General features: G+C 42.0%; 1 protein-coding gene across 3 annotated transcripts in view; it reads right to left on the bottom strand.

Moving 5' to 3' along the window:
- Positions 1 to 16,799, bottom strand: part of LOC127580439 (solute carrier organic anion transporter family member 1C1-like) — a 45,146-nt gene extending 28,347 nt beyond the window's left edge. The window contains exons 1-4 of one of the 3 annotated variants that reach the window (XM_052033915.1): positions 16,776 to 16,799; positions 10,114 to 10,237; positions 3,461 to 3,602; positions 3,234 to 3,366 (exon numbers count right to left, since the gene is read on the bottom strand). In XM_052033915.1, coding sequence (XP_051889875.1) covers positions 3,234 to 3,366; positions 3,461 to 3,602; positions 10,114 to 10,200 — 362 coding nt within the window. In that variant the 5' untranslated portion in view covers positions 10,201 to 10,237; positions 16,776 to 16,799. Of the gene's footprint in view, positions 1 to 3,233; positions 3,367 to 3,460; positions 3,603 to 10,113; positions 10,294 to 10,400; positions 10,602 to 16,775 lie in introns of those variants that run through there. The other 2 variants (XM_052033914.1, XM_052033913.1) reach the window with 2 other exon arrangements.
- Between the last annotated feature and the right edge of the window lie 4,841 nt (positions 16,800 to 21,640).

Genomic DNA, 21,640 nt, shown 5'->3' with positions numbered 1-21,640 from the left:
ACTTGCTGGACCTATATGCTAACCTTGTGCTGCATGTCCCAGTTCATTCTTAACACCAATGTTCAATAGATTTTCATTTTTAAAATAATATTTTCCATTCTTTTCACCTTTTACTTGTGTATATTCTACTCCATCTTTTTTTTTTAACTGCAACTTGGCTATATCCTTTTGCACACGAAACATCAAAAAACAACAAATGTTGGAAATCTGAGATAAAAACACTCAGCAGATCAGACAGCATTTGTGGAAAGAAAAAGAGTTAACGTTACCAGTTTCTCATTTCTTAGATACTGCCTGATCTGCCGAGTATTTTCTGCATTTTGTTTTTGATCTTTGTCTTGTTCACAACTCACTTTCTCAATTATCATTGTATCACTATTGAATGTTAATATATTACACTTGGTTTCTCAAGCCAAGGCGTTAATATAGATTGTAAATACTAAGTTTCCAACACTGATTCCCAAGACAAACTATTAGTTATGGTTTTCCCAACCTGAAAATGACTCAGTTATATATTGATTTACACAGAAACAATCCTACCCGTGTTAATAAGTTACTCTCAACCACAAATAATAGTTGTTTAAGTGGCACCTTACAGAATGTCTTTTAGAAATGCAAATCCAATACAACTATGGCTCCCTTTTATATAAACTGAACCACACCCTAAAAATAAATAAATTTGTTAAACACAGTTCCTTTCTCATAAAACCATGTTGACTGAATGGCCATCTGATTGACTAGGTTATGTCTTAGTGCTTTGTTATTAATAATAGATTCCAGCATTTCCCCAACGTCTGTTTGCCTATCTGGCCTGTAGTTCCCTATATTCTTCCTTCCCTGAATAGCAGTGATACATTTTCTGTTTCCAATCTACTGGAACTTTTTCAGATCAGAGAGAATTTGGGAAGATTAACCACCAGCTCCACCTACTTTCTTTAGGCACACTAGGATGCAGTCCATCTGGTCCAGGAGATGTGTCTTGGTTTGCCCAATTATCTCAAGTTCCTTTTTCTTTCCCCTCCCCCCCCCCCCCTTTGGTTGTCTAATAATTTTTTGTAAGCTTCTGGAATTTCCTACAACATACAAAATATTTGTTTAACCTCTCTCCCATTTCTGCTTTAGAGTCATGGAGTCTCAGAGATACTCATTAAGGAAACAGGCCCTTCACTCCATGAAGTCTGTGTCAGCCATCAACCACCCATTTACACTAATCTTATATTAATTTTTTTTTAAATATTTGCCCCACATTCTCTTCAACCCCTCCCAGATTCTACCACTCGTCTACACACTTGGGGCAATTTATAGTAGCCAGTTAACCTACACGCCTTTGAGATGTGTGAGCAAACTGGAGCACTCAGAGGAAACCCACATAGTCACAGAGAGAATTTACAAGCACCATCCAGACTGCAACAGTTGCAATAGGTGCCCAGCCAGCACTAGGAGATTTATGAAGCAAGATCATCAAGTAATCACAGTTCAGATTAGTTTATTGTCATAGACATCAGGGTGCAATGAAATTCCTTGCTCCTGCGGGAAGAGGTCAGGTAAGTGGAGCTGCAGAAATTGTAGGAGTCAGTTGGCAATGAAGTCAATGATGCAGTACAAGAGGGAGACAAATGGGGAAGACCGTAGCAGTCATTCAGCCATTTCATCTATTATAGTCCAGTTGGTTGATCTCTGTATTGACCGAGACTGATTGTATCCAAGTAGTGCATGCAGATGTTAACCTTGGTCAAAAACTGTATCCGTTGCAGTCAAGCCATTCTCCATGAGATGTGAAAAATGGTAAATATTTACGAAGAACCCGCCATCTAATTAAATGGCAGTTTTGATGAAGACGTAAGAGAACTCTAGGTTTGACAATCCAAAGCATATTCCAGTCATACAGTATGGAAACCGGCCCTTTGACCCAACTCATCCATGCCGACCAAGGTGTCTATCTGAGCTAATCCGATTTGCCTGTGTTTGGCCCATATCCCTCTCTACCTTTTCTAGCTATGTACCCATCCAAATGTCTTAAAATATTGTAATTGTAACTGCCTCTATAGCTTCTTCTGGCAGCTCATTCCACATGCCTGCCACCCAGTGTGTGAAAAAGTTGCCTCTCAGATCTCTTAAATCTTTCAACTCTCACCTTAAATCTATGTCCTCTAGTTTTAGACTCCCAGACCCTGGGAAAAAGACTGACAATCCACCTTATTATATACGCCTCAATAAGGTTACCCTTCAGCCTCCTACACTCCAGGGTAGAAAAGTCTCAGCCTATCCATCCTTTCATTATAACTCAAGCTCTCTATTCCAGGTAACATCCTGGTGAATCTTTTCTGTACCTTTTCCAGTGTAATACCATCCTTCCTACTGCTAGGCGACCAGAACTGAGCACAATACTCCAGGTGTGGATTCACCGACGACTCGTACAGTTGTAACGTGATGTCCCAACTCCTGTACTCTGTGCCCTGACTGATGAAGACAAGCGTGCTAAACACCTTTTTCACCATCCTGTCTACCTGTGTCGCCACTTTCAGGAAACTATATACCTGTACCTCTAGGTCTCTCTGTTCTACAACACTTTCCAGGGCCCTACCATTTACTGTGCAAGTTGAATCTCCACTAGGATCACTGAAGTGGTGTGCAGAGGGTCCTGGGACTATCTTACCTGGGTGCTACATCAGGGATCCAAAAAGGGAATGAAGCAAGGATGTGGGGCCTCAAATATGTAACATCAACCCTTCTAGGATAAGCACTGCAGTTACGATTTGGCATGATCGTACAATTGACCAAAGGTAGCTCTGGGATGGAGTTCAACAGCTAGCAATAGCCTGTGTAAACACTGTTTTACGGAGAACTGAGATAAAGGGAACAGAAGAACAAGCAAGGCAGTTGGATCACCATGGAAACTTGTTACTCACTGGCAGCATATCTGAACTTATTCGGAGAGAGAGAGAGAGAGATTTGGGAAATACAAGGCACTTATAAACATGCTTACTGGTGTAATTATTATTTAGCAAAGTGTTAAAATCTGGCTATGAAATTCAAGTCCAGTGAAAACAAAGAAAATGAGGCCTTTCTCAATTCATTCTTGTTTATTCAAATTTAACCCAGATTATGATAAGGCTTCCATTCATTGGATAAAGGGATCTGAAATTTGTTTGGCTTAATTATTACACAATGTTCTTGAAAAGTAAAGCCATTTAGAAAATACTACAATGATAAAACAAAATATAGAGACTCACCGTCCCATGAAGAAATGAGGTAATGCTATCAAAAGGGTTCCAAGGCCCATGATGAGGCATCCAATTGCAATTAGCCTGGGTCGATGCAATTTTGCTCCAAAGTAGCTCACAAATGAAATCACTAGCAAATTCCCTTAACCAGAAACAGGGGAGAGGAAAAAAATACTAGTTAAGGGCTCATAATTTAGGCTTCCATTTGGTTTAGGGATTCGCAGATCATTGCTTACCAATTTCAAAGCTTCCATCAATGATACCAATCAGCGAGCTGGATAAATCAAAGCGTCTCTCCAATTGTGTGATCGTACTCTTTATATAGCTTCCAGACAATGTTTTTGCAAAATACGAGAAGGACAAGACTGCAAGAAATACCTTTGAAAATACAAAATATTTGTAAATAAGTGCTTACTGGATTAACATTTGGCAAAAAATGTTATAGTCTAGTAATGAAATTCACAGTGAGAAAGGAAATGAGGCCTTTCTCAATTCACTCGTTTACTCCAATAAAAGTGGGATAAGCCTTGCAATGGTTTACAGCGTGGAAAGTGGACATAATGCCATTTAGTCAGATTTCTACCCTGTGAGCACAACATCTAATTCTTTAATAAAATTGTCCTAGTTTGCATTTAATAGTGAACCTCGATGAGCTGTTATGTAATTTTAGGCTGACTGCATTGGTAGACCGTCCAACATCATCTCCCGATCAAAATAAAATGCTGGGCTCCCACGGTAGTGTCAATTGTGAAAGCCCTTTTTTCATTTTTTATCCAGCTGCTTTCTGGTAGGGAGCTTGGTGCCAAGTGTCCTAGCATGACTATCTGTTTCAGGGGATTTGTAATGAAAGGGCCTTAGAGAATGTCACTATAATAGAGTTTGCAGTGGAATAATATCAGACCATGCTGTGTCAGTCAAATAATGCTACCTCACAAAAACAATCATGTTTAATCAGGTACTTAGATAGTAGATTGATAAAGGTAGAGATTGATAGGTATCCAAGTAGCCAAGGCATCAAAGGTTATGGTGAGAAGGTGGGGGTGGGGCTGGGGCTAAATGGGAGAATGGATCAGCTCATAATAGAATGTCGGAGCAGACTTGATGGGCCAAATGGCTGACTTCTGCTCCTTTGTCTTATGGAAAGGCATAGACAGGTTTGGGCCTAAAGCAGGCAAATGGGATTAGTGTAGATAGAATCACAGTCAGCATGGATGAGGTGGGTCAAAAGGTACCATTTCTCTTCTGTACAATTCTATTTATAGTACAGCACAGAACGAGACCCTTTTGACCCAACTCACCCATGCCAACCATGATTCCCATCTACGCTAATCCGATTTGCCTGCATTGGGTCCGTATCCCTTTGCCTTTCCTATCCAAGTACCTATCCAAACATTGTATTAGTATCTGCCTCCACCATCTCTTCTGGCAGCTTGTGCCAATTATTCTCTATCCCATGTGGAAAAACATACCACTCAGATCTCCATTATAGTTTCTCCCCTCATCTTAAACCTATGTCCTCAAATTCTAGATTCCCGTCCTGGGAAAAGAAGATCGACTATCTGTCCAATCTATGCTCTTCAATTTTATAAACCTCTATATGGTCACCCCTCAGCCTTCTACGTTCCAGTTAGAATAAACCCAGCCTGTCCAATCTCTCCTTATAACTACAACCCTCCATTCCAGGCAACGTCCTGGTGAATCTCTTCAGCACTCTCTTTCTATTGCTACCACATCCTTCCTGCAGTGTGGTGACCAGAACGGTACACAATATTCTGAGTGCAGTCTAACCAATGTTCTGTACAGCTTCAACATGACGTCTCAAAAGGCAGCAGGATATTCGACAGGCATTTCCTGCATAGACATGCTTACTAATATTTATTGTGAACTTGGTTTTTACCAATTAGCACTGGAAGGCAGTTCCAGGCTCAATCTAACCAAGACTTCAAAGAGAACGCTAGATAAGACAATCTTCTCCCCTCTCCCATCAGGCAGAGGATACAGGAGCCTGAGGGCACATACCACCAGGCTAAGGACAGCTTCCATCCCACAGTGATAAGACTATTGAATGGTTCCCTTACATGATGAGATGGACTCTTGACCTCACAATCTACCTTGTTATGACCTTGCACCTTATTGTCTACCTGCAATGCACTTCCTCTGTAGCTGTGACACTTTACTCTGTATTCTGTTATTGTTTTTACCCTGTACTACCTCAACACACTGTGTAATGAATTGATCTGTCTGAACTGTATGCAAGTTTTTCACTGCACCTCAGTACAAGTGACAATAATAAACCAATACATCACAGTTCATTTGGCGTTCTGGAATAAATGACAGAAGATCTCAGGACTGTCTCGCCTGGTTTTGGATGTGCCTCAGCAGGGATCGACAAGGAAGCAGAAGGGGCTAGGGCCTCATTTTAAGATTTAATACTTTCTATCCAAAGATGAGCACTATGGTTTTGACTTGGCATGATGCTAGATTTGACCAGGTGGGCTCAGGAAATTAGCTCAAGATTTAAGACCTGGAAATTAACTCTCACAGATTCAAGTTCCTCACACCAAGATGAACCATGGCCAGTAGAAAGCCAGAAGGACCAATAATAACAGGCTCCCCAGAAATCTGGGCACAGAGGGTCAAGGCTCAAAACAGACCCAGATTCAATGTGGGTGGTCAAGCAAAGGGCAGAGCAATCCCACAACGTGGCAGACACCCCATGCTGTACACAAACTTCTACAGCATTCATTTGGAATGAGTGCTGAAAGACAACACAGGGGAAGAACAACTCGTCCAGTGGCAACTCTATCCTACAACAGAAAGTCACTTCATAATACACTGAACAGCATTATATTGGCAGTGATTGTACACCACTGATACTCTGCTTTTTCCAGCTTAGAAGAGTTAACTAAGCTATCTACTGCCCCGAGTTGCTTGTGCTCAACATCATGGTATTAGGTGATGGTTAATTAACACAAGCCTGGAAACTCCAGGGAAAACCTCTCACTCTGGGCAGAGTGAGGTTGAGAGTTGACGTAGCACTAACAATGAAATTAACCATTGGCCTTCATAAACATCTAGGTCAGAGATTAGAGTCAAATAAGGCAAGACAAGTGGAAATAGGCAGCCATAGTGATGACTCATGGTCAGTACCACATCTCATGGTCAAATATGACACCAATATTGGGCATGGAGGAGGAAATGGCGAGAGCAAACAAACTAAAGCTTCTTGGTGAACCCAAAATCTCCAGAAGAATTAAACTATTCCAAAGCAAGTAATCTTAGAGATAAGCATGATAAAGGTTAGAAATGAAATGCTTTCAACCCTGGGTACTTGGGCTTGTGAGACATGAATGCAATGACTGAAAGGCCTGTTTCAATGCTGCATAACTCTATGACTTTATGAGACCCTTATTGCAGCAGCCACATTCACTGTTACCATAATCACAGAATCACTAAGGACACTCTGCCCATTGAGTCCATGCAAGAACAACTCAGCTGACCCATTCCCCTGCTCCATCCCCACCAACCTTTCCTTTCGGAGAGTTAATAGTCTTTTGAATGCTCCAATTAAAACTGTTTCCATTACTACCTCTGGCTCTGAATTTCAGATAGTGACCACTCACTGCCTAAAAAGTTCTTTCATGGCAGTTTTGGTTCTTTTGCCATTCTGTGCACCCCATTTCTTTATCCTATCAACTGGAAGAGATCATCTCCATGTCCATATCCTACCGGATTTTAAACACCTTTCTCAAATCAACCCCAACCAGCTCTCTTCCAAGGGGAATTAACCCACATGAACCACAACTCAGGGGAAAAGGTGATCAAAAGTTTCGACTGGTAATGGACAAAACTAAGAGGCAAACTCAAGTAGAAGGTTTTACTTGAGGGAAGGCTAACTTTAATGGCAATGACAGGGAACCAAGGATTGGCAAGCAAAACTACTATGGAACAAATGGAGCCTTCTGAGTAGAAACTATTTTGAGTATAAGCTAGGCACAGTCACATTAGGAAAAATAGCAAGACTAGCAGATCTCTGTGGATGACAAACCCTGAACTGAGATTATAATGAAAGGAAGAGAGGCTAGCTGCAGGATGCTCATTAGGTGAATAATTATTCCAGGCCGAACATAATCTTTGGGGAAAAGTGGAAGGAAAAGTGAGAACATTATCACAGAATATCATTTAATGTAAAAATAAAACCAAAATGTTTCTTCAAGCACATGAATAGCAAGTGAGACTGACTAGTGACTGTGAGGCTGATCTATGCATGGAGAGGGTGGGCAGGGTTAGAATATTTAAGAGTATTAGTCTTTACTAAAGAGGAAGCAGCTGCCTAAATCTCAGTGGAAAAGAGAGGATGGATGAGGTGAAAACTGATGAGATTTAGAAAGCAAATACATCACCTGATCCATATGGTGTGCGCCTGTGGTATATACATCACCTGCTAAAGATGGGGACCATCTCAAGATGACGAGGGTGGAGACTGCAAAAGGGCTGGCCATGACTTTTAAAACTTCCCTAAATAAAGAGAGGTGCCAAAAAAAAACTGGAGAATAGCAAGTAGAATACTACTGTTCAAGAAGGTTTGCAATGACATGCTAGGTAATACCAGTCCAGCCAGTTTATCCTTGGTTGTTGAGAAGCTTTTAGAAACAAGAATCACTGACAAAATTATTAATAAATTGGAGATGTTTAAGTCAATAAAGGAGAGGCAGCTTGGATTTGTTCATGGCAAACCATATTTGCTTTGTTATTCTGTGCTTCTATGAATTTAATGAACCCATATACTTTACTAACCACACTCTCAACATGTCCTGTTATTTGCAAAGATTTATGCACTTATATATGAAGGGCCCTCTGTTCCCGTACGTGCTTTAAAACTGTGAAACTTAGCCTATATTGTCTGTCCACATTCCTTCTGCCAAAATTGATTGGACTTTTCGGCAAGGTAACAGAAAAGATTGATGAAAGGTATGCAATGGATGCTGTCTATATGGACTTACAATGTCCCATAAAGTAGTTGGTTAGCAAAATTGAGACTCAGTGAAGTAAAGAGTCAGTACCTGCATGGATTAAAAATTGGCTCAAGCATAATAAAGCAGAGCATCACAAATGATTATCCAACTGGAGGATGGCAGACAGTGGTATTCCCCAGGAGCTGGTCTCAAACTGCTGGATTTCTTATTCAGGCAACACCAAGTTTAGAAGAATGATAAACAGTAGAGAATGATAGCAATAAAGTACTAGGGGATATAGATGGGCTGACAGAATGAGACAAGTGGAAGATAACATTTAATACAGAAAAGCGTGAAATGATGCATTTTGGTGGAATGAATGAGATGAGACAATATTGGCTAAATTGAACATTTCTGAAGCATGTACAGGAATACAGGGGCCTGGAGATACACATGAAAAAAAATCTTTGAGAACAGTAGGATGTTTTGAGCAAAATAGTATATAGAATCTTGGGCTTTACAGAGGCATTGAACTCAAAAACAGAAGGTTATATTGACTTAAAAAAATAAAATGATGATTAGGCCACCATGTAAGTACTACCTACACTTCAGGACATCTCACTCGAGGAATGAAGTGAAGTCTGAAAGATGGACAGGAATTGATCGAGGGATGAGGGATTTGAGCTCCAAGTTTAGACTAGAGAAGCCAAGCTTTTCTGGCAGCAAGGACAGTTTAAGAGATTCAAATGGTGGTTTACAATATCATGACTTGTTTGGACAGAGTACATAGGAAAACCATGCCCATTAGCAGAGGTTCAAGGACGAGGCCACACAGATTTAAAATGATGGACAAAAGGTGCGTTAGGATGGGAGGGAAAGCAATTTCTCCAAAAACAGAGCAGTTATCATCCAGAACATTGCTTGTAAGAACGATGGAAACCAAATCAATCAGGACCTTACAATGTAAGTTAGTTAATTATCATAATACAACAGGAAGCCATTCAGCCCACTGAATTCATGCTAGCTCCTAGCAGAGCAAGCCCGTCAGTCCCATTACCTCCCTCTTATTTCTCTGTAGCCCTGCAATCCTTTCTCACTCACATGCCCCTCAACTCTTCTTCGGTTCTGATGCCAGTTAACTACACTAAGGGGTAACGTACAGAAGCCTATTAACTTCCCAGCTCATCTTCAGGAGGTGGAGGAGACTGGAGCACCTGGAGGAAACCCATGCAATCACAGGGAGAATGTGCAAACTCCACACAGATAGCAGGAGGTCAGAAATGTACCCAGGTCCCTGGAGCGCTGAGACAGCAGCACTAAATACTGTGCCACCTTGCCAACCATCTGGAAATGGCCATTAGATTAATTTGGAAGAATGGGCAAGTCGAATCAAGAAAGGTTGCCAGAGAGCTGGCATGGGCTGGGTGCACTGATTGGCTTCCAGTCTCATAATAATTCCATGTAATTTTTGCTGATCTGCATGGATTGAGCATCCAAGCTAAGACATCAGACCAATATATCAAAGCACATTTGAATTTAACTTACACAGCTATAGGAGTTATGTAAAGGGTCATTCCAAGAACTGGAACAAGGTCATTGAGTTTGCATTACCACAGTCGTATCAGATTACCCTCACTGTCAAATTTATTCTGGCAAGAAAAGAGCTCTCAATGCAAACATGTTGTTGTTGCAAGAACTGAACTTTAACACTAAACAGATCAAAAAGTGTGCATGTTAACCAATCCAGAAAAAAAATCTCTTCAGTTCAAGTGTTGGCTACCAGCTGCAATCAAAAAAGTGTATTATATTCTTGTAGTATTTATAAAAGATACAAATTACTTGAACGTGGTAACGTCTCCATCTGGGATTTGACCTTCTGTTCCCATATAACAGACGAGATTTGCGCCCAAAAATACACCCGAATATTCCCATACCTTTAAATTGTTAAAATGGGAGCGTTTCTCTTTTGGAGGCAGGGAATTGACTGTTGTATTCAACTTCTCCTTGAGTGGATTTTCCATCGTGGTGCTTCAAACAGTGGACAAGTTATGTGAGAGTCTGAGGGAAGATCCGAAGCCCCACGATTAATAACAGAAAGTCTAAAAGAGGCTTCCCTACAAAGGCAAAACATGGACAAGTTTCTGTTTCACTGAGAGTTCAATAAATGGGCATAAAATTACGAGAACTTGTTCGACCAAGTGTGGAGCAAACGAGAACTTACCTTCCTTGGAACTCGTGTTCAAAGGATGGATGGATCTTTTGATGACCCGATTCTCCACTGAGCCCTAGCCAACTCCGTTAATGATCAACACAGTGAAATCCCTCTTTCATTTAACTCTTGAAACCCAGATTCTGGTGTCTTGAAGCAAGAGGAAATCCAGCCTTCCCCACCTTTAGTTGAGAGCCATTCTCAAGAACGGCTGTGCCTGTGTTCTCACGACCGATGGGGTAAATGCCTTCTGGTATCTCACTGGCTAAGACCAAACCCCTTCCAGATGTGTTAAAACCGCACGAGATCTTTAGAGAAGCGGGGGAACAAGGTTGGCCATTCTCGGGGAGCATTTAGAAGTGTGGACACGTGTTAAGGATTTATAGAATGTGATCTTCTTATACAAATATGCCTTTCAGTTCAAATTATTAAGGATGAATTAAGACAATCTGACAATGCAAGTATTCAGATGGATTATTTCTACTTTTTATTCAACTTTAATGAAGCTCCAAAACATTTATAAAACACTTCCTGCATCAGAATTATTGCAATTGATTAAATCAATTAAAAAAAAGGACAGATTTAAATTTTCTCATGCAAACACTCTCAGGAGGAAGTGTAAAGCGAGATGAATAGCGTGGTACCATTGGGTGTACGTTCACCCGGTACCTCCGTCTCCCAGTGTCGTGGCTGGTATCTGACCCGGTCAAGTTTTTCCACTCTCAACAGCTTTCAGGAGGTTTAAATGCCGAGCACAAATGACCCAAATTCTATTAGCGCGTTACAGTTAAAGAAAGAACCAGTGAAGTTCGCAGCCAAAAACGAAGTTACTAAGTAATATCATCATATAATGCAAGGAAGAGATTTTTTCCCCAATGGGAGAGGGGAGGGGGTGTTGATTAGGAACCTGCATTAAATTGTAATTTAACCTGAATTTTGACACTCACCCAACACTTCCTTAGGTGCATTTAGAATAATCTGAGGGCGCCAAAGGTGAGCGACACTAAATCTTGAACGTCATTGGGAGATTTAGAAAATAAACAGTTTGTACATGCTGTCCTAATTCTTGCAGATTCTTTCTACACCATTCAGCGGCTCGTTCTCCAAGTGACTGGTGCAATTGTTAACCATCCAATTAAAAATGCAAGTGAGAAACGTACTGCCAGTAAGTCTGTTAAATTACTCGGCTTCCCCTTGTGAGCACATTTTCATTGAAATGTGCGGTCTGGCACAACGCCACGAATATGAGAGGGGTAAGGAGGAAAATGTGAAACTCAACTGGACTGAGCCCAATTCATTCTCACCCCCAGCCACTCAAAGTGTAGATGTTGGCTTTCAATTAAATGCCAGTTGATTTTCTGACTATTCAGTGCTAGAGAAAATGCTCCGACCCAGTAAAAAAGAAAGTGATGTAGAAAATATTGGAGACAGGAGGGAAACTGCAGATGCTGGAATCTGGAGCAACATACACAAAATGCTGGAGGAAAGCAGCAGGTCGGGCACCTCACATCATTCCCACTTCCCCCACCTGGATTCACCTATCGCCTGCCAAATCCTGCTCACCCCACCCTTCTATTCTGGCTTCTGCCCTCTTTCTTTCCAGTCCTGATGAAGGGTCTCTGTAGAAAGTATCGATTCATTGTGGTATTGAAAGAGAATATAGCAATAGGATTGGACAAAACAGCAGTTAAGAGTTTGAGGTTATAACCACAGAATAGCTAAAAAGTTCCAGAAGTTCTTTGGGTAGATGTGGCACAGTGGAGTAGCTAATAGAGCTGCTGCCTCACAATTCCCAGTGACCCTTGGCGTTGGCTGTCTGGAGTTTGCACGTTCTCCCTGTGACTGTGTGGATTCTTCCAGGTGCTCCAGTTTCCTCCCACATTCCCAAAGATAGCTACAAACAAACTGCTGGAGAAACTCAGAGGGTCGGGCACCATCTGTGGAGGGAGATGGATGGTCGACGTTTCAGGTCGAGACCCTTCGTCTGGGCTGTAAGATCGAGGGGAGATAGCCGGTGTAAATTAGCCAGTATAGATTTCTACTCTCCCCAGATCGTCCAGCCCAGATGAAGGGTCTCGACCTAAAACGTCAACTGTCCATCTCCCTCCACAGATGCTACTCAACTCACTGAGCTCCTCCAGCAGTTTGTTCTCTGCTCCAAACTCCAGCATCTGCAGTCTCTTGTGTCTTCCAAAGATAGTTAATTGGCCACCATAAATTGCCCCTAATGTGGTGTAACCTGGGGAAGTGAATTGTGTACAAGGACACTTGAATCCCTCTGAACACCATCACTTTTCAATTTCTCATCATTCAACAGGCAACTCTGCTTTTTTACATTTTCTACAAAGTGGAGAGGGTGATGGGAATGCAGGAGAATGAAATGAGTTTGGTGTAAAATGTGTGCTTGCTGGTTGCTGTTCTCTGTTGTATGAATCTTTGCCATTGGAAGAGGTTATCAAACAAAATTTAGAACCTGCGGAACTTAGACATGACATTCTGGCATTGACTGAGGACTGGTTAAAGGACAGAAAACAGAGAAGAAGATTAAATGGGTCATTTTCCAGCCGGAAGGCTGTAACTGGTGGGATGCTACGGGGGTCCAGTTATCCACGTTTGCTGATGACATGAAGTTCAGTGGCAATGTGAATTGTGAGGAGGATGCAGAGAAGCTTCAAGGCAATATCCAATCAGATGTATTGAAATGGCAAAGACATGACAAATGGAACATGATATGGAAGTCATCCACCTTGGCAGAAAATATAGAAAAGCAAAGAGTTGCTTTTAAATGGTGATAGATTGAAAAGTGTTGTCGTTCAGAGGGATCTGGATGTCCTTGCACACAAATCACTGGAAGCTAACATGCAGGTGAAGCATGTAATTAGGAGGGTAACTGGTACGTTAGCTTTTATTGCAAGAGGATCTGAGTACAACGGTAACATTATCTTCCTGCAATTATATAAGGCTAAGGTTAGACTGTATCTGTAATGTTGTGTACAGATCTGTTTCCCCTACCTAAGGAAGGATGTACTTTTATAAGGAGTGGGTGGGGGTTCGTCAGATTGATTCCTGGATTGGTGGATTGCCCAATGAAGAGAAATTGAACAAACTGGCCCTTTACTCACTTGACTTTAGAAATATGGGAGGTGATCTCATTGAAGCATATAAAATCTGTGTGGAATTAAACAGGGTAGGTACAGGAAGAATGTTTCTCCTAGACCCAGGAAAATAAGGACTGAAATGAGAAGAAATTTTCTTGCTCAAAATTTTAAAAGCCAAAAAGTTTTCAACCAAGATAACTATAGAGACTCAGACATTGAGTATCTTGTGGACAGAATCAATAGATTTATGGATGTTAAAAGAATCAAGGGTTGATGCAGGGAAGTAGTGTTGAGAATAAAAGATCAGCCATAATTTGAATGGCTTACTCCACTTTTACCTCTCTTGATCACTGAGAGCAAAATAGCTTATGGTGGATGGTAAGAAAGTGACCTTTCACTGGCAGAGAGATGAACCACAAACAAGAAAATTGGAACTGGCAGTGACAAAGACATCAAGTGCTTTCAAAAATGTTTCTGGGGTCCAGCATTAATCCTCTAATTCCACAGTCAAGCCTATCCATGATATAAACTAAAACATATCCGTATGCAAGTTCAATGATGATAGTTGCTGCACGATAAATGCTGGTCCTGCCGACTTCGACCGCATTCTGCAAATAATTACACAGGTCGTCCCTGGATTACAGCAGGGTTCCGTTCTTGTGAACTGTTTGTAAGCCAGTTTGCAAGTCGGAAATGTGGATGTAAACCAAGTTCCTATGTGGCAGAAGATGCTTGCAGCCCCATAGCAGCTGGCAAATCCACACCACCACTCTCCCAACTGCTCCCTCCTATGTTTGGGCTGTACATACGTTGAGCGTTGATAAGCTGGGGAGGACCTGACATGGAAAAAAGGAGTGTTAAGTGAAATTATTTTTGGTGTGATGAATGCCAGCAAACTACTAGACTATTTTACATTCAAGTTGAATTTCCAATTCAAAATTGGACATCTTGTGCAATGTTACTTGAAGGTGAATTTCTTTCTCAATGTCCTGAATTTCACCGGCAAGTAAAGAAGAAGATGGGCTCTTGCCCTCGATCGGCTGGGTTTCAGCCTGCTGTTCCAGGCCAGGAGGAGGAGGAAGTGGGATGCTGGTTGAGGGGTGTGGATGAGGGTGCTGCCTGAGGGGTAGCCATAGGGGGTGAATTGGTGCCCTCATGAAGGAGGACAGCAAGTCCTGACTCTTCACACCAGGTAGGCAGCACAGCAGTTAGCTGACAGCGGTCAGAATCTCCTATGTTGCTTTAACCGCCAGACCTGGAGCTGACTCATCTGACTAACCCGGTTGCCTGATCCCTGACCTCTCGACTCTTCTCTGGACAAGCTGTCAAGGGCTGTGAGTGCAGGAAGAGCCGTGAAATCCTGCATGCCACCTCTCTGCTGGCGCAGGAGAGCGACCTGCTCGTGTGCAGCGTCTCTGCTCCCGGAGAACAGGCAGCTGCCGGCGGGCAGCTTCCGTTTCCTCCTGGCGAACCCTGAGCTGATCGTGGGCAGCATTGCTGCGTCCTCTGAGAGTGTTAACCTGCTCCCAAGTGGCGGGGACTCTCCATCCATGAGCCTCAGCAGCTGGTCCCCTACAGTTCATACCACACTGAACACCCACTGTACCTCCCTGTGGCATACGTCCCTTACAGTGCCAATCTCTGAGGCGGTACTGTCAAGCAGCAGGCACAATGGCACACTGCGGTCTTCATCATCATCCTCAAACACCCCCTCCTCATCCTCTCCATCCAGTGTCCCCTCCTGCCCCTCTCCAGCTCTTTCTCCTCCTTTACGGTCAGCTCCTCCATAGACCCCGTGAAGAACAAATAGAAAAGAGTTGGAGCTGGAAGCAGCAGCCAAAACACCTTGTGATAAAGCAGGGGCACAGGCGGTAATGGGTGTGTTCACAGGTAGCCCAGTCAGAGGGCTGCAGTGGTCACAGTGAGACACTCGTGTGCACACCTGGCAGACTGTGAATCACACTTGTGGCATGGTGAGTTTGGGGCTCAGTGGCCCGTTACCAAAGGGTCTCCTCATTTGGACCAGGTGCTGCACACAGGGGGCCCCACTCCTCTGCCGTGACCCCCCTCCTATCTCCCACCGGTTTTGCCTAAATGGTGAAGATGAAGGGCATGGGGTAACCTTCCTATTAACCAGTATTTGGAGGTTTGACCACAGTGTTGGGGATGTAGGGGGTGGAATGTCAGTGGGAGAGCGAGGAGCAGGGTGGTCACAGAGTCAGACAGCACTGGACCGAGCCCTTCAGTCCCCCGTGACCCTGCCAACCTTTGTGCCCATCTACATTCATCCCATTTGCCCGCCCTTGTATATTGCAACGTCTGTCTGAATGTCTCTTAAACATAGTGATTACATCTGATTCCACCTTCTCTGGCAGTACATTCCAATTATCAACCACTCAGAAAATTTACCACTCCAATCCCCTTTAAAACTCCTACCTCTCACCTTAAACCTATGCCCTCTTATTTTTGATACCCCTACCATGGGAAAAAGATTTTGAAAATCTCTGCCTCTTATATACTTCTTTCAGGTCACCCCTCAGCCTCCTTCACTCCAAGGAAAACAAGCCCAGCCTGTCCAATCTCTCCTCCAATCTAGGCAGCATCCTGGTGAATCTCCTCTGCACTCTCTCGAGCACAACCACGTCTATCCTGAACAATACTCAAAGTGCATCAATGACCATTTCTGTAAATAAAGCTGAAATAGTTGCTCTGTCAATGAATGTGAGTTATCAATGCTACTTCGTTCTTAGGGCATTTCAGCTGACGGAGAGAGAGAGAGAGAGAGAGAGAGAGCGAGAGAGAGAGAGAGAGAGATGTTAAAATTGGGCTTATGATTCTGTCTGGTACTATTGATGGAGGGGATGGGGTCAAGAGGGGGTATGGCTTTCATATGCTGCACTCAGTAGCATCTCCTGCCCTCTTTACCCAGCAGAGAATTCATTGAAACTTTGCTGCTTCACCAGTTAGAATTGCATTCCGCTCCCAATGACATTATTGGGACCCAATGTGAGAAGAGGTACAGGAGGGACCAAGGCTTGGGAAGGGTTTTGGGGATTTCAATTTGAGAAATATCAATAGGGTTCAAAATGAACAGACATTCCCATTGTAAATTTATAACACACTGAACATATGAGATAATAGGTACACATACTATTCTACAAGCATTCCCAAAAGCTTAAAAACACATAAATTTAAATTTTAAATTTTAAAATTTTATTTACAGCGTGGTAACAGGCCCTTTTGGCCCAACAAGTCTGCGCTGCCCATTTTAAACCCCAAATTAACCTACCTGTACGTCTTTAGAATGTCGGAGGAAACCGGAGCACCCGGAGGAAACCCACGCAGACACAGGAGAATGTACAAACTCCTTACAGACAGCGACGGGAATCAAACCCCGATCGCTGGCGCTGTAATAGCGTCGTACGCTGAACTTTACGTTCTTGTTGTGCCTGCTTTTAGCCTGGATCATTTAGAAACGCAGTGTTTTGGCAAACATTAGAAGAAAATTTATCAGTGACTATGAAGCCAAAGAATAATCCATTCATCTGGTTACTGCACCAGCATGAATGCAAAAATGTTTGTTGCTTGCAAATTTGATGGAGCCATAGTGAAACATGCAGATAATCCCTCATTAATGATTTGGCCAAAGTGCACAAAAGCTTTCAAAATCACTTCATATAATGGGTCCTTTGAATGATCTAACAACCACAGCTTGTGAAAGGTGCAGGGAAACACTACGATAACATTGCACAATTTGGAAATATTTCTTCACGAGCACAGACAAAGAAGTAATAAATACAAAAGGGTTCACACTGTGTTTAAGTCTAGTTCTGCTTTGCCCAAACTCAACATCCATTATTTTTTCAATTATTACATACTAATCTCTTCATATTTTATAACATGTAAGTTTTTCCAACTTTTCGAAGGTAAGGTGTTTGTACGCAATTAATAACAATGTTCTTCACACTCAGATAACTTGTCAGAATGTCATTGATATACTTAGCACTTGAAATTTCTGGTTTCAACCACTTAAAAAAACAAGAAAGCACCCCTGAAGGATTATCTGGGAAAAGCAATTTTTTCATTAATAAAACTCCACCAGCTATAAGTGCCAACCATATTGAATTTACAAATTCTTTCATTTCACTTGAAGAATGTCATACATGGTCAACAAAACGTGCATAGATCACTGACTGAGCCCATTTGGGATGTGCTGGTGCGTAGGATGACAATGGTAACCTAGCAGAGAGTGATAACTTCTATTGTGTTAATTTAACGTTGAATGTGTACTTACTGCATATTGAACTGCAATATATAAATTGAAGATCTCATGGTCTTTTGATTTCAGTCACCAAAAATTCCCAATTTTGCCAAACTCTGAAAAAATAAATTCCCAGAAATTGAATAAAAATAAAACTCCAAAATCTAAACTGGTGGTCATATTACAGTATTGGAGGAGCTGTAATCTTTCTGAAGTTAAGGTCACAGTAAAATGTATAATCTAGAAATTTGAAAGCCAGCACAACTGCATTCTTGGGCAGACCACCCAGGGCTTAGTGGGTGGAAGATTGGGCGACGAACAGGAAACAGAGAGTTTGCAAAAATGAGTCTTCTTCTCGGTGACAATATCTACCAAGTGGAATGCCACAGGGATTAATGCTGGACCCTCAACTTTTTTAAAGTTGATATGAATAACTTGGATTCATGCATCAAAGATATGCTTGCTAAATTTGCGAAAAGCACAACAGTAACTCGTGAAGAGGACATAAACAGGTGATGAAGGAGGTGGGTGGGTTAAATGAGTGGACAAGGATCTGGCAAATGGAGTTTAAAGCAAAAAATGTGACATTTTCAATTTGGCAGAAAATATGAAGAAGCAGTTTATTCTCTGACTGGTGAATGATTGCAGAGCTCTGAGACACAGAGGGATCTGGGGTTCTTCGTGTAATGTTCGCAAAAGGTAAGTATGCAGTACAAGTGATTGAAAAAGCTAACAGAATGTTATAATTTATTGCTTGGGGCACTGAATACCGAAGTTGTCGGGTTGTGCCTCAGTTTCGGCAGTTCTTTACTTCCTTGACCTGCATCTACTCTGGTTTTCGCAGTTTATGAGATGGTGCGTGTTTTCAAAAACTTGAAAACACTTGCCACCAGGCTCAAGTACAGCTTCTATCCCACAGTTATAAAATTCTTGAATGGACTTCTTATCTGTTAAAGACGAATGCTTGACCTCACAATCTACCTCATCATGGCCATTGCACTTTATTGTCTGCCCGCACTGCACTTTCTCTGTAACTGTAACACTACATTCTGCATTCTGTTATTGCTTTTCCCTTTTACTACATCAATGTACTTATGTTTTGCAATGATCTGCATGGATGACATGCAAAATTAACTTTTTCACTGGATCTCAGTAGATGCGACAATAATAAACCATTTCTATTTCCAATGATTGATGATATGTGGAAGCAACAATTGTTCTCCAAACTGGCAGGGGCCATGCTATCTTGTGGGCTTTGTTTGTTTTATTCTTTGGCTGGTACCAGTTCGGTGATCTCCATAAGGGCTCTGTTTGCAGACATGTGCACAGAGAAGGCTTGAAGAAAGCAAAATAGAACTTAATAGCAGATGAAACTCAGCCTTTCACCTTTAGTTAAGATATAACATTCTGGCGATGAAAAAAATTCTTCCTGAAACCAGGCAATATAAAAGAGAAACTCTTTTTTAGGTAAAAAATTGGATAGGAGGAAAGTTTAGTAACTGTCTGCTTTTGCAAGAAAATACTAAAGGAAGGAGCATGACCACAACAATCATTTTGATTGCAGCACTTAACTCTTAAATCAGTTGTTTCTAGAAAATGCTGCCACATCTGCTCAGTGACCCTCCTTCCTTGCAGCTGGACAGAATGATACACTCCTTTCAGCTCTTTGTAAGCAGTTCCACAAAGCACATTTGCAAAAAGAATGAATGCAGAACTTGGCATGCTGGACTAATACTCCAATATTTCTGGTACAAGTGGGTTGGATCAGCAGCTTTGGGAATATAGAATTATTCGCGTATATGAAAAAACAACAAGATGCTGGAGGAACTCAGCAGGCCAGGCAGCATCCGTGGAGGAAAACTGATGGTCAACGTTTCGGGTCAGGACCCTTCTTCAGGACTGAAGATAGGAAAAGGGGAGGCCCAATATATAGGGGGGAAAAGCAGGGCAGTGATAGGTGGATAAAAGAGGGGAGGCGGGGTGGGCACAAGGCAGTGATAGGTCGATGCAGGTCAGAGCTAGTGACAGGCAGGTGCGGGGGAGGGAAGGAGAGCAGATCTACTGGGGATGGGTCAAAGGTATGGGGGGGGAGGGAGGAGAGGAAAAGGAGTGAGGAAAAGAAAATGGCATGGAAAAAGAGAGATAAGCTCGGAAAGGGAAGAAAAGAAGAGGCATGGTGGTGGGGGGGGGGGGAGGTGGGGAGGGTGGGGTTGGTTTACTTAAAGTGAGAGAATTTGATGTTCATGCCATTAGGCTACAAGGAAAATGAGGTGCTGTTCCTCCAGTTTGCACTTGGAATTCTCCTGGCAGTAGAGGAGGCCGAGGACTGACGTATCAGTGATGGAGTGAGAGGGGGACCTGATGTGACTGGCAACGGGGAGATGCAGTTCGCGGTTACGGACGGAGCGCAGGTGTTCTATGAAACGGTCATCTAGTCTGCCTTTGGTCTCGCCGATGTAGAGGAGGCCACACTTGGAACACCGAATGCAGTAGATGATAGTAGGGGAGGTGCAGGTAAATCTCTGCCTCACCTGAAAGGACTGTTTGGGTCCCTGGGTGGAGGTGATGGAGGTGATTTGCATATAACCTTGAGATGTGGCACTCTGAACAATGGTGAGTGATTTAGTGCTGGAGGGACATGGTGTTGAAACCATTTGTATTGCTTCCTCTTGTGATGTAAGAAAGCCACCAAACCATTCCTTATTTTCTGTCCAGTTAAATCATGACCGATTTTCACCATTCAGCCAACCTTGTTCTTTAACTCCTGAAGCTCTAATACAACAAAATCTATTGATTGCAACCTTGAAAGCTCCAATTGTCCCAGCATCCACAGATTTTCAGAGAGAGAAAGACTTCTATCCCAAGGGTATTTTGTGGGGTCTTCATGGACAAAGATTCTCGTGTGTAACATGTATGAGTAAACCTTGCATTCGTTTTGGAACCTGTGAGATTTTCAGTAGAATCTGCCATATTAAAAAATTATCTCTGATCTTCAAACTTCTCCTCTCTCTGTACCACCATACTACATCTTTTAGAGACACTCCAATACGTTTTGTAACAATAGTCTTCTGAGTTCTGTACTCATTTGGAATTGTTCAGGTTCTTTCCTGGAAGTATCAAACATGTCTCTACAGTGTGCATCCCATTGTATTTAAAGAATTTGTTAATAAGTATCAGTGGGATGATGTTGACTGGGGAACTGCATCTTTCAATTAGTAGTAAACACTGGTTGGGCGATCAGACACAGCACTTTTGCTTTTTGTTCCCAGATTATAATTGACCAAAGGGACTCCAGTTGAACCGGGCTGCAGATTACACTGGATTCTCAGTTACACCAGAGGTAATATTAATACCTCAGTCATAACTTTTCAATCTCACCACTCGCACTTCATCGACAGAGAAATGTCTTTTTTTCATATAAGTAGCTAGCCTTTCTTTTTGCAAAGAAATGAAAGTATAATAATAAAATCTGAAAATATATTCTGTTTGTATCAAATTCAAAGATTGCTTGAAAGCCCATTTTTCAACAAAGTATTTAAAAGTGATAGTAGGTTAAAATGGTTGATCTTTGTGACTGCATGATTAGGAAGAAACTCCCAATGATTAGATCATGCAAATTGCCTTTGTAACACCAATCAGATTTACTTGAATTAATTACTTGATTTTTTTAAAATTGTAGTATCATTAACTTTGCCTGAAAACTCATTGACAAGTTTACTGAATAAATTTCACATGTCATTGAGTCATTATTTGCTCTTCTAACAAGAGAAACAATGGGTTCTCTAGAGTGAACAGATTGAAACAATAATATGTTTTCAGTACATAAGTTTACTCCTCCATCGAGATTTGGACAAATGCAAACAACACGAGATTGTGTTATGTATTACATGAAT

Source organism: Pristis pectinata, chromosome 19, assembly GCF_009764475.1.
Source record: "Pristis pectinata isolate sPriPec2 chromosome 19, sPriPec2.1.pri, whole genome shotgun sequence".
In the NCBI taxonomy this organism is placed as follows: Eukaryota; Metazoa; Chordata; class Chondrichthyes; order Rhinopristiformes; family Pristidae; genus Pristis; species Pristis pectinata.
The sequence above is the reverse complement of the archived record's forward strand: the minus strand, read 5'-3'. Positions and strand labels throughout refer to the sequence as shown.